This window comes from Muscardinus avellanarius (genome assembly GCF_963383645.1).
Source record: "Muscardinus avellanarius genome assembly, chromosome: 10".
NCBI lineage: Eukaryota > Metazoa > Chordata > Mammalia > Rodentia > Gliridae > Muscardinus > Muscardinus avellanarius.
In genome coordinates, this window is record NC_137796.1 from 55965986 (window position 1) to 55979642 (window position 13657).

The window sequence follows — 13657 nt, forward strand, 5'->3', positions numbered from 1 at the left end:
CTGGAAATTGGAGTTCCAATGACCAGCTCTCCCAAAGCCTCTGAATTCCTGAGTAGAATTTAAAAGTTTCCATGAGCATACAGTGGCAATATGCTTGTAATATCAGTACTTGGGAGGCTGAGACAGGAGGATCACAGGTTCAAGGCCAGCCTCAGCTACTTAGGCCCTCTGTAACTTAGTGAGATTCTGTCTCAACATTTTAAAAAAGTAGCCAGACGTGGTGGTGCATGCTTATAATCCCAGTACTTGGGAGGCTGACACAGGAGGATTATAGGTTCCAGGCCAGCTTTGGCTATTTTGTGACCCTGTGCAACTGAGTGAGACCCTGTTTCAAAATAAAGAATTAAAAATCAGGCTGGATTTAGCCCCCAGTTCTGCATGCATGCATATATATATATATATATATATATATATATATATATATAAATTTTTTTTTTTTTTGGTGGTGGTGGTGGTGGTACTGGAGTTCCTGGAAACCCTTCTACCTCTGGGCTACACTCTCAGACCTATTTTATACTTTTTTAAATTTGGAAACAGGGTCTCTTAAGCCAGCTGAGGCTGGCTTCAAACCTGTGCAATCCTCCTGTCTCCGCCTCCCAAGTGCAGGGATTACAAGCGTGTACCACCATGCCCAGCTAAATAATTTTTTTAAATAAAAGCAAAATAGGATCGGGGGTATAGCTCAGAGGTAGAATGACCCTGGGGTCATACCACAAAAAAATAAATAAAAGTGTCAGAATTCTACATTCCAACCAGGTGTCCCTGCCTCTGGATCCCTAAAGAACTTAAAGGGTACTGCCTGCAGGATGGGGGCTGAGAGCACCTTGTGAAGAATTCAGGTCCTGAGTTAGTCCAGGAGAGCAGGGAATATGCCTGTAGGAAGCGGCCAGATGGAGATGGGGGAGGAGAGAAGGAACTTCCGTTCCTCAATAAAGAGGAAGGAGAAGTGGTATTTGCCATGTGGGCTTCTTAAATTAAGTTACTGGGGAAAGAACTGACAGGATGCCCAGGAGATATATCAAAGGCTACCTTCCCCTTTCTCCCCCCGATCCAGCTCCCCAGAGTGAACTATGGCCACTGATAAAAAGGAAATCCATTTTTTATTTGTTTGATACTGGAGATTGAAGGCAGGGGTGTTCTACCTCTGAGCTATACCCCCAGTTGTTGTTGTTGTTGTTTTTAACAAGATCTCCCTAAGTTACTGAGAGCCTAAGTTGTGTCTCGCTAAGTTTCTGAGGCTGGCCTTGAACCTGCAATCGTCCTGTCTCATCCTCCCAAATTTCAGGCAAAGTCATCATGCCCTGTTATTTCTTTCTTTTTTTTTTTTTTTTTTTGGTGGTACTGGGGATTTTCTACCTCCAGGCTATACTCCTAGACCTATTTTGTATTTTATTTGGAAACAGGGTCTCACTAAGTTGCTGAGAGCCTCACTAAGTAGCTGAGGCTGGCTTCGAACCTGCGTGATCCTCCTGTCTCCGCCTCCCAAGCGCAGGGATGACAAGCCTGCGCCACCACGCCTGGCTCATCATTTTTGATACAGTGAAGAAAACAAATGTTATTAAGAACTACAGGAGACTCTGACTTTTCACACTGGCTGAATTAATTTAACACAGGCAGCTGGTGAGTTAAATATTTTAAAATTCAATTTTCTCAAACATACAGGGGACAAATCTAACTTCCTCCTAACCAAAAAAAAAAACTACAAATAATACAGTCTTTGGATTAAAAAAATATAGAACAATTACCCATTGAAGCTGTAGTAAATATCCACAAAACACATCCTTTTCAGGCTGACAAGATACAAATAAATAATACTCTAACAAGGAAAGACTTCACCGCGCTTGGCTGATGTCGATATTCTTCGTATCTGTAAGGAATCTGACCTGCAAGTCTTTTAACAAAAGGCTAGCTCAATGTTTTATAATCAGAAGTACAAAATTCCTGATTTCTCAAGTTTTTTCTACTTAAAACGTGAGACAGGAGGATGACAAATTCAAGGCCAGGCTGGGCAATTTAGTGAGACCCTGTTTCAAGCTAAAATTCAAAAACAGAACCAGGCATGGTGGCGCATACCTGTAATCCCAGCAACTGAGAGGCTGAGACAGGAGGACCACAAGTTCAAGACCAGTTTCAGCAATTTAGTAAGACTTTCAGCGATCTAGCAAGACTGTTTCAAAACAACAACAAAAAAAATTTTTAAGCAGGGCTGAGGGTATAGATTGGAAGTAGAATGCCCCTGGGTTCAATCCCAAATACCCAAAAAAGAAAAAAGAAATGAGACATACTGGGCACGGCAGTACATGCCTGTAATCCCAGTACTGGGAAGGCTGAGACAGGACCAAGGGCAGCCTCAGCAATTTAGCAAGGCTCTCGGAAATGTAGGAAGAGTGCTTCAAATTAAAAATATAAAAAGGCCTGGAGTTGTAGCTCAGAGGTAGAATGTCCCTGGGTTCCCAATACCAAAAAAGAAAAAAAAAAAAAACAACCTGTGCATATGTACAAAGTCCCATGATGGGTACAGAGCAAACATTGCCAGTTCATGGCACAAGTGCTGGGCAGCTGGGGGATGAGAGAAGCCCATGGTGTCAGCCATGGTGGAGAGGTTGGCATTCAGCCTAAGGGTCATGAGCAACCACAAGACAATGCGACACGTGTGTGTGTGATGTTGGGAATTGAACTCAAAGACATCTACCTCTGAGCTACACCCCCAGTCCTTTTTTAATTTTTTATTTGGAAACAGGGCCTCATTAAGTTGCCGAGGCTGGCCATGAACCTGCAATCCTCCTGCCTCAGCCTCCCAAATGCTGGGATTACAGGTGTGCACCACCACACCTGGCTGAGATCTGACCACATGGGAGCTTCGGTTTCATGGGGCCGGAGTAGGGCGCAGGAAACAAATATCTAAGTGAGAGGAGGTGTTGACAAGGCCAAGGTTGGGGGACTGGAAATACACAGAAGGCCCGGTGCATACACTGTTTAAGAGGCAGCAGCAACGGGATGTGGGCGTGGACCACACATTCCTTCAGCCAGCCAGTAACTGTCACCTGCTCAGTAACTGAGCACCTGCTGTGTGCTGGGCATCACTTGAAAAGAAGGAACAGAGGCCGGTCAAGGAGAGTGCTCAGACGCATGGCTTGTGTAACAGGTAGACAGCGGCGCCATTCCCTCTGACAGGAACTCTGAAAGAAGGCTGATGTGAAGGGAAGGAGAAAATCACAAATCGCCTGGTGCCAGAGCCACCTCGGGTGTCGCCGTTGGGACCCCGGCGAGGATGTCTGGTGGACACACAGATCCGGAACTCGGCTGGGGCTAGACAGGGATATCTGGGGACTGTGCACTTCTGAGGGGCTGAAGGCATCGTGTAGGTAAGATCACTCTGTAACAGAAGGATGGTGTGATGGGCTGGGAGGGGAGGATGCATCTGAAATCAGAGACCAGCCAGAGAAGCAGGAGGGAAACCAAGACAGTCTCATGTCACAGGAGCTGTGGGAAGTGAACGTTTCCAGGAGGAAGTAGCCAATTATGTCAAACGCTGCCTGGGTGTCCAAAGTCACCCAGCTACTGTGTGGTAGGACTGAAATTTAAAACCAGGTCTAATATAAAACAGATGATGCTGGGTCTCATACCACATATGAAGTCAAGCTGAGCTGAAGTTCTCAAAGACAAATACAAAATAACAATAAAAAACAACTGTGGGGGGAGGGATCCTGGGGATTGATCCCAGAGGCATGCTACCTGCAAGCTACACCCCCAGCCCTTTTCATTTTTATTTTGAAACACGGCCTTGCTAAATTGCTGACGCTGTCTTCTAACCTGCAATCCTCCTGCCTCGGCCTCCCAGTACTAGGATAATGGACATGTGCCACCACATCCAGTTACAAAAAAAAATTATTATTTTTTTTTTGGTACTGGGGATTGAACCCAGGGGCATTCTACCTCTAAGCCATAACCCCAGCCCTATTCTGAGACAGGATCTCACTGAAGCTCGGATAGTCCTGCTATGTTGAGGAGACTAAACTTGAACTTGCAATCCTCCTGTCTCAGTCTCCCAAGTACTGGGATTACAGGTATGCACCGCTACACCCAGCTCAGATTTTTTTTTTTTTTTTTTTTTTTGAGAACTGGAGATGGAACCCAGGAGCATTCTACCTCAGAGTTACACTCCCAGCCCTATTTTTTATTCTTTATTTTTTGAAACAGAGTCTCACTGAGTTGTGAAGGGCCTTGCTAAGTAGCTGAGGCTGTCCAGGAACAATGCTCCTCCTGTCTCAGTCTCCCAAATGCTGGGTACAAGCGTGCACCACCACACCCGGCTAAAAATAATTTTTTAAATAGAAAAGATGTTGTAATCTTGTTATGAAAAAGCCTTCCTACAGCAAAACAGGAAGCACAAAAACCATAAAATAATAAGAGGGTCTTTTGGTTTGTTTTGTTGTACTGTGAACTGAATCCAAAGGCGTTCTACCTCCAAGCTACACCCCCAGCCCAATTTTATTTCTTATTTGGCAACAGGGTCTCACTAGGTTGCTAAGAGCCTTGCTAAGTTGCCAAGGCTGGCTTTGAACTTGCGATCCTCCTGTCTGAGCCTCCCAAGTCCTGGGATTACAAGCATGGGCCACCACACCTGGTTTAGTAATAGATTTTCTTAAAAAGATTGAAGGAAAAGGTTTTTGGTACAGTTGACAGGCACAAGTTTAATTCCCCTTATACAACAACCCAACAGGGAAATGATGAAAAGAGATAAACATGGTATGGTTATAAATACGTTAAAAAGACAAATATCTCTCTAATGGTATAGGAAATACAAATAAACAGTAAGATCACAATCCTTAGATTGGTAAAGCATGTTAAAGCTGTTCACACCGCTGCCGGGCATGGTTGCGCACATCCATAATCCCAGTACTTGGGAAACTGAGGATCACAGGTTTGCAGCCAGTCTCAGCAAAACTGAAACCAAGTTCCAGTATTCACTCAGCAATAGTGAAACTTGGTTTCAAAGCAAAAAGTAAAAGAGGCTGGGGTGTAGCTTGGAGGTAGGATGCCCCTGCCTGGATTTACTCCCCAGTATCAAAGCGGGAGGACTATTTACATTTCTAGGAAAATATAAAACCCTCTGGGGGATGGTATTTGGGAGTATCTATTAAAATTCTAAATGTAGCTCTTTCTTAATTTAGGTGCTGAATACATGGGTATATCCACTTTATGAAGATTAATGAAACTCTGCATTCTATTAATTAACTATATAAGCTCTATCCTATTAATTCTATGCAGCTATAGAAAGAGCACTTGTACACTTTATTTTTTTAATTTTGGTGGTACTAGGGGTGGAACCCAGAGGCTTTCTACCTCCGGGCTACACTCCCAGACCTATTTTATATTTTATTTGGAAACAGGGTCTCACTAAGTAGCCGAGGCTGGCTTCGAACCTGTGCGATCCTCCTGTCTCAGCCTCCCAAGCGCAGGGATTACAAGCGTGCGCCACCACGCCCGGCTTACACTTTTTTATATGTTCACTGTTATTTAATGCTTCTAAAAGAACAGACACACCTGGCAACTCTATAATCCAATTTTTGGGATTCTTCATTTTGCAAATTGATAACAAAAAGACAACTTGATTTTTAATGGGTAACAGGTGTGAAGAGGTCGTTGCCGGAAGAGCACATTCAAAAATGGAAGCTCACACAGAATACTGCTCCATCGCCCAGCGTCATGGTGCCTGTGATCCCAGCACTTGGGAGGCTGAGACGGGAAGGTTTGCAGGTTCAAAGCCAGCCTCAGCTACTTAGCTAGACCCTCAACAACATAGCAAGACCCAGTTTCCAAAATAAACAAACAAACAGGGATGGGGTATAGCATGGAGGGAGAATGCCCTGGGTTCAATCCCCAGACCCGCAAATCATCATCATCATCACCATCACTGAGGTAAAGGCCGAGAGGATGAAGCCAGGCAGCCTTCCCCGAATTCTTCATGTGCTCTTGGAAAGGATGGGGACCCTGGCAGGCCAGAAGCCCCAGCAAAGTCCTCTACTCCAACAGGTGATCTGACTCTGGTCACTCCTGTCCAGAGCCAGTGGCAATCATGCAAGACTTGGTGCTTCCTACCAAGGGCAGACCTGAGCTGGAGTCTCAATGCCCAGGCTCAAAAATTTAGCTAGGCACTCTGCAACTTAGACTGTTTCAAAATAACAAGGGCTGGGTGTGTACCTCAGAGGTAGAATGCCGTGGGTTCAATGTTAAAAATAAATTAAATTAAATTTTAAAAACAACCAGGTTGAAAGGCAGCGTGTCCCAGCTCTTGACCACCAGCCAGGTGTCAGCAAGTGACTTTCCTTCTCTCAGCCTTCTCAAAATTTACCTCTGTCATGGACGTTCAACCCAGGAAAAGTATTTTAAAAATGAGATCCTTTGTTAGCTTGGCCCCTGCAGGGAGGAGATGTGCCAAGGCCCCGGGCTTCTCCCTTCCTGAAGCAAGTTACCGGTGCCAAGGAGGAGGCAAAGCCGGGCAGGGATTCAGGCCCCAGCGGGGCGCCCCGGGGCTTGTGCACCCCTCCAGCAGGGAGCTTCCCCCTTCCCGCCCACCCGGACCCAGCACCGGCCACACCTCATCCTGTTTGGCCTTAGCAGGGAAGGAAGCTGAACCTCGTGCCCGGCCAGGAACGCCCACCCGGTGAAGCAAGACCTTTCCCGCAGCACGACCCAGCAGATAAAGGCGCCCCGCTGGCCGGGCTGCACACTCCTAGCGGTCCCGCGCCACCTGCCCGCCATGTCCCGCCCCTGCGCGCTCGCCTGGGCCCTCCTCGCCCTCGTGGGGCTCGGAGTGGCTCAGGTTAAAGAAGCCCCAGGCTGCTGCGGCCCCATCGTGCCCCGGAAGGAGTGGGGTGCGCTGGAATCGGGGTGCTCCCAGGCGCTGAGCCACCCGGTGCGCTACGTGGTGATCTCCCACACCGCGGGCGGCAGCTGCAACGCCCCGTCCTCGTGCCAGCAGCAAGCCCTGAACGTGCAGCACTACCACGCGGGACAGCTGGGCTGGTGCGACGTGGGCTACAAGTGAGTGCAGAGGGCGGGGTGGCGGGGGCAGCCCCAGCCCGAGGGGCCTGGTGGAACCTGGTCTGGGTTTGGAGCCACCTGGCCGAGGCCGGGAGTTTTCCTTAATCCCCCAGGTGGTTTCTCACCACCCAGACTGGGCAGGTGCAGGCAGCAGAAGGTGCCGATGTTAGAGGCCAGCCTCAGCAACTTAGCAAGACACTGCTTCAAAATAAAAATAAACAGGGCTGGGGGTGTAGCTCAGAGGTAGAGGGCCCCTGGGTTCCATTACCAGTACCGGATAAAAGCTCTAAGATGCTGTGCTGAGCTCTGCGCTCTGCTCCCAGAGGAGTGTGCACGCTCTGCCTCATGCAGACCAAGGAAATCCCTAGCCAAGAGAAGTGGCGCACACCTGTAATCCTAGTACTTGGAAGGCTAAGACAGGAGGAGCACAGGTGTGTGACCAGCCTCAGCTACTTAGTAAAGCCCTCTGCAATTTAGTGAGAAGACCTTGTTTCAAAACAAAGAATAAGGTCAGGCATGGTGGCGCACGCTCGTAATCCCAGCATTCGGGAGGCTGAGACCAGAGGATCGCAGTTCAGACAGCCTCAGCTACTTAGTGAGGCCCTCTGCAACTCAATGAGACCCTGTTTCAAAATAAAGAATAAAAAATAGGGCAGGGGGCATAGCTCGGAGGTCGAATGCCCCTGGGTTCCACCCCCAGACCTGCAAAAAATAAATAATAAAAAATAGGGCTGAGGATGAAGTTTGGAGGTAGAAAGCTCCTGGGTTCAATCCCCAGTACAAAAACAAACAAATCACACCTTCCTAGCCAGGTGTGGTAGGTACATGCCTGTAATCCCAGTATTTGGAAGGCTGACAGACCAGAGGCCCAAGGCCAGCCTCAGCAATTTAGCAAGGCCCTCAGCAACTTAGTTTTTTGGTTGGGGGGGGAGGGGCCTGGAGATGGAACCCAGGGGCATTTGACCTCTGGGCTATCCCCCCTGCCCTATTTTTTATTCTTTTTATGTTTAAAACAGGGTCTCACTAAGTTGCAGAGGGCCTCACTGAGTAGCTGAGGCTGTCAGCAAACCGCGATCCTCTCAGCCTTCCAAATGCTGGGATTACAAGCGTGTGCCACCACACCAAGCTTAGCAACTTAGTGAGACTGGTTCAAAATAAAAAATAAAAATAGCTGGGCCAGGTGTGGTGGTACACTTGTAATCCCAGCATTCGGGAGGCTTCTCAGTGAGGCCCTCCTCAATTTAAAGAATAAAAAAATAGGGCAGGGTGTACCTCAGAGGTCAAATGCCACTGGGTTCCATCCCCAGACCCACAAAAGTAAATAAATAGCTGGGCGTGGTGTTTATATGTCTGTAATCCCAGAACTTGGGAGGCTAAAATAGGAGGAGCATAGATTTGAGAACAGCCTCAGCAAGTAGTAAGACTCTCAAAAATTAGCCGGGCGTGGTGGCACACGCTTGTAATCCCCGCGCTTGGGAGGCAGAGACAGGAGGATCGCGCAGGTTCGAAGCCAGCCGCGTGCGCTGGCTTAGGAGACCCTGTTTCCAAATAAAAATGTAAAAATAGGTCTGGGAGTGTAGCCCAGAGGTAGAAGGGCTTCCAGGAACCCCAGTACCACCAAAAAAAAAAAAAAAAAGCCTCTGGGTTCAATTCCTAATACCACAAAAAATAAAAATAAAATAGGGCAGGGGATATAGCTCAGAGGTAGAATGTCCTGTTTAATCCCCAGCACCACAGAGGTGGGGGTGGATGGAGGGATCGCTTCTAAAAGCAGCCTTGGGAGGCAGGAAGCAGGGCTGACTAAGCACAAGGCAGGTCAGGGTCAGCTGAGCTTAGTGCTGCCGGCAACTCGGGGCAGCCGCTCCCGGGAGGGGCAGGTCTTCTCTGCAGTCACGGGGACCATGGCACCAAAAGCACACAAAGGACTCAAGTGCACGTTACGGGCGCCCAACGCCACAGGCAACTTTCTGCACTAGGCACCTGCTTCGAGCCGGGCAGTGTGCAGGGTACTATGTGGCTCCAGCCCTAGGTGGTTTAACCACCACCAGCAGGTGAGAAACAGACTCAGTGGTGACAGATGCAATGGCTAAAAGGAACCAGATGGCTGAGGTGACCAAGGCTGAAGCCACGCCCGTTGGGCTCCTTTAGCCAGCTGAGGGAAGGCCTTCCTGACACTGCCTCGGGGTGCCTCTGGGATAGGGCAGCTATAGCAATCAGCGGATATGGATGGGGCTGAGTGAGATCGCCACCCAAAGGCAGAGGCAGCTGGGCATAACGGCACACACCTGTAAACCCAGTACTTGGGAGGCTGAGACAGAAGGAACGCAGGTTCAAGACCGGTCTCAGCAACTTAGTGAGCCCCTCAGCAACCTAGCAAGACTGTTCTAGAAATTTTAAAAGGCTGTTTGTGTAGCTCAGAGTTAAATCGCTGGGTTCAGTCCCCAGTACCCCTCCAAAATAAAAAAGGGCTGGGAGTTTAGCTCCAAAGTAGAGCACCCCTGTATTCAGCCCCCTGTACCAAAAAGAGCTGGGCAAGATGTAACTAGGGGATATGGTATGAAATAAGAGCCAGGCATGGGCATGCTTGTAATCCCAGCATTTGGGAGGCTGAGAACTTTAGGATCACAGTTCGCGGACAGCCTCAGCTACTTAGTGAGACCCTGTTTCAAAATAAATAATAAAATAATAGGGCAGGGATGTAGCTCGGAGGTCAAATGCCACTGGGTTTCATCCCCAGACCCACACACACAAAAAAAAGAAATAAGTCAACAAGAGACAGACTAGACAGGGCCTCGTGGACCAGTCAGGACAATGTGTGGTTTTTTGTTTTGTCTTTTTGGTGGTACTGGGAATAGAGCCCTTCTACCTCTGGGCTACACTCTCAGACCTATTTTTATATTTTATTTGGAAACAAGGTCTCTTAAGCCAATGAGGCTGGCTTCGAACCTGTGCAGTCCTCCTGTCTCTGCTTCCCAAGCACAGAGATTACAAGTGTGCACCACGCCTGGCCAGGACAATGGTTTTTAACTCTGAGATGGGTTGGGCATGGTAACGCACATTTGTAATGCCCACGCTTGGAAGGCTGAGACAGGAGAATCGCACAGGTTCCAAACCAGCCTCAGCTACTTAGTGAGGCTCTCAGCAACTTAGTGAGACTGTTTCCAAATAAAGTATAAAATAGGTCTAGGAGTGTAGCCTGGAGGTAGAAAAGCCCGAGTTCCACCCCCAGTACCACAAAAAAAAAAAAAGAAAAAAATTAACCCTGAGATGGAAACCACAGAGGGTTATGGAAAGCAGGGGGCATAAGCCAGCTTAGGTGTAAGAGGCTCCCTCGGGAGGACAGACTGGAGGGAAGTGAGGGCAGAATAGGGGCAGGGGGTGTCCTCCAGCTCCCTTGAACAGGCTGGGGTCCCGCACAAGGGTTTCCAAAGGGAACACTGGAAGCTTACAGGTTCTCAGGCTCTAGCAGGCATCTGAATAACCTGCTGAGCCCAGGCCTGTCCTGGAGGCTCCTCCAACAGAACCCACTCAGCCCAGAAGCCACGAACCCTCCAACTGGTCCTTTTATCATTCAACACCTTCAAGTTCCTGCTCCCAAGGGTCAGGTGCTCCAATCCCAAATGTCCCCTGAAGTCAGAAAGACCCGGCCCTGCACCGAGCCTCTGGTCTGAATGTCCTTCCTGATGTCAGCCTGCTTCTCGGGGACTCTAAGGTTCCGCATCTGATTGTGACATTCTGAGTGTCGTGTACTCCAAGCCTGTTTCCTCACCCTAAGTGGGGCTCTTGACTGTACCCACCTGGCCACAGTGATTGACGTTTATATTAGAAGTATACACTGTATGTTAGACCTACACTGGCCCAGTCCCTGCAGCTGCCATCCCTGGGGTATTTTCTAGACTCCTCCAAAGCAGACTCTGTGGGCTGGCTTCCTAAGCAGCAAGTGCAGGACTCGAATTCAGAAGCCCCGGCATTGTGTGTCATCAGCGACCCTGTGACGCTGAGGGCTGTCCTCAGAGGCTGCAGCTCCAGGGTGATCTCTAGTGAATTCAAGGTACTGGTCAACCTCAGCCCGGACATGCTGGCTGAGTGGGTCTTACAGGTCTGCTGCCAGGACTGGGAACCCCAAGGAGATGGATGTGACCCCGACCCTGGAGTTCCTGAGCCTGTCATGTGCGTGGAAGGAGAGGCAGCCCAGGCTGAGGCCAGGGTAGAACTCTGCAGGGTCGCGGCTCTGGGACACCACCTTGTGCAGATCACATGCTTCCAGGGCTCTGTGCCGCAGCCCAACTGAGAAAGACAAGAGCACCTACCTTGGAGGGCAGGCTTGTGAGGATTCAGCAAAGCCAGAGCTCAGTGCGTCCTCCAGGGAGGCAGGAGAGAGTAAGGAACAAGACCATGTGGGTGGGAGTCAGGGTGGGGGGAGGCTCCAGCCCTGCCGGTGTGCCCCTGGGCAGGAGAATCCACCCCTCTGATCCTCCCTCTGGAATCTGAGGGTGGTAGTGACCCACAGGGTTGCGTGAAGGAGGAGCAAAAAGTACCCACAGAGCCGTGCTTGGCAGGCAGGCGGCAGGCTTCAACCAGATGACCACAGCCAGTCACTACGATGGAATACTAGAGATGAGGTGGTGTTGGGGAGTTGCTGGCCATGGCAGGAGGAGGGGCAGGCTGTGTGGAGGGGGTAGGGCTGCCGGGGGAGGAAGCTCTCCCTCCTCAAGCCCTGTCCCTCCCTCCCCTGCAGCTTCCTGATTGGAGAAGACGGGCTGGTGTACGAAGGCCGGGGCTGGAACCTCAAAGGCGACCACACAGGGCCCACCTGGAACCCCATATCCATTGGCATCACCTTCATGGGCAACTACATGGGTGAGTGACTGTCCAGGAGGCTGGCGTGGGGCTGGCAGCACAGGGAGGGCGATGGCGGAGGGGCTCTGCTGCCTACCAGCTCCAGGACCCCGGGCCCTGGACTCCATTTCCCAGGTCTCATGCCTTTGGATAATGGGGGCCATTTTCAATCACAGGATGGGAATGAGAACTAGTTGATCGATAAAAAATCCTTAGCCCAGTCCACAGCGCCTAGGACGCGTGTGAGAGATGCCAGCCACCATGGGCAGGACGCACAGGTCTGGGACAGAGAAGAGGAACACACAATAAGCATCATGACTGCCAACGCCTACTAAGGCTTCCTCTCTTCCAGGCACTGTTCTGTGGGTTTAATAACCCACAAAAATAATGGGTTATAAAAACAGCCGTGGGTCAAAAATAACCATTTCACTCCACCACTGTCATTATCCTCTGCTTTCGCAAAGGGAAACTTAGACACACAGACCAAGTGAGACCAGCTCAAGCCAGGGGTGGTGGTGCACTCCTGTGATCCCAGGATCTGGGAGGCTGGAAATAGGAGGATCACAGCTTCGCAGCAAACCTCAGCAATGTAGTTGAGGCCCACAACAACTTAGCAAGACACTGTTTCAAAAAAATAAAAAGGCGTGGGGAAGTAGCTCTGAGGTAGAATGCCCCTGGGTCCAATCTCACACACACACACACACACACACACACACACACACACACACACACACGCGACCAGCTGAGAGGGCACAATTCACTCCCTACCCCACCCTACCTCTGTCCTTGGAAAGCCCCAGCCTGACTTCTCCATCTGCTCCCACAGAGCGGCAGCCCCCACCGAGGGCTATCCGGGCAGCCCAGAGTCTGCTGGATTGCGGTGTGGCTCTGGGAGTCCTAAGACCCAACTACGAGGTCAAAGGACACCGGGATGTGCAGCAAACACTCTCTCCGGGTGACCACCTCTATGAAATCATCCAGAAGTGGCCACACTACCGCGAGTGAGGCCCTGCTTCTCAGCACCCTCCCCCACGCCTCTCTCCCATTGGCCAGAACCTCCCCTGTGCCCCCCCAATAAACACACAGCTCCAAAGGTGTTCCTGAGCAGGTCCCACCGCATGCCCCCTCCTCCTTCCCCTCTCCCGCAGGACCCCAGCCTCGCCCCTCGCTCCCAGCACTGCCCTCGCTGGTGCTCAGAACCCAGAGGCCCCGACCCTGAACCAAGACCCCGGAGATCCCAGCTCGCAAGCAACATCACAGCTCAGAACCCAGAGGTCTCAGGTCAGAGCCCAGCAATCAGCACCAAGCGGGTCTCACGTCACCAAGAGCAGCTCCAGGGTCCTGCCAGCCAGCGGAGCACGCTGCAAGGTGCCCCTTCCTCACCACACACGGGACAGTGACATCCTGTGCAGAGCTGCTGCTGCTGCTGCTGCTTGGCTCCTTTGGAGATGGGCTGCTCACTACCACCCTGCAGGCCCCCCTCTCTCTGCATTAAAGGATGTGGAAGTTTTTCCTGAACCTGAGCCCGCGTCTGAATCCGAATCACAGACACACCCAGGAATACACACAGGGTCCAATTTGCCTCCTCCTCATTTCCCTACCCTTTAGTCATAAGCTGAGGGGTCCCAAAGACAAGTTTATTTACAAAACACATATACCCCCTCCCAGCATGCACTGCTTCAAGAGAGGCCAGGGCCTGGGCCTCATACACCAGCGACCCCAGGAGCACCTGGAGGGGCAGCGCTGGGGTGGGGCTGGAAAGCCATACCCA

General features: G+C 50.4%; 1 protein-coding gene across 1 annotated transcript; it reads left to right on the plus strand.

Annotated features, from left to right (window-relative positions):
• Positions 1–6763: 6763 nt before the first annotated feature.
• Positions 6764–12891, plus strand: PGLYRP1 (peptidoglycan recognition protein 1; the record flags this gene model as incomplete). Its single annotated transcript, XM_080702950.1, has 3 exons — positions 6764–7047; positions 11786–11907; positions 12713–12891. The coding sequence occupies 3 exons, from the start codon at positions 6764–6766 to the stop codon at positions 12889–12891; spliced, it is 585 nt and encodes a 194-aa protein (XP_080559076.1).
• Positions 12892–13657: the final 766 nt, after the last annotated feature.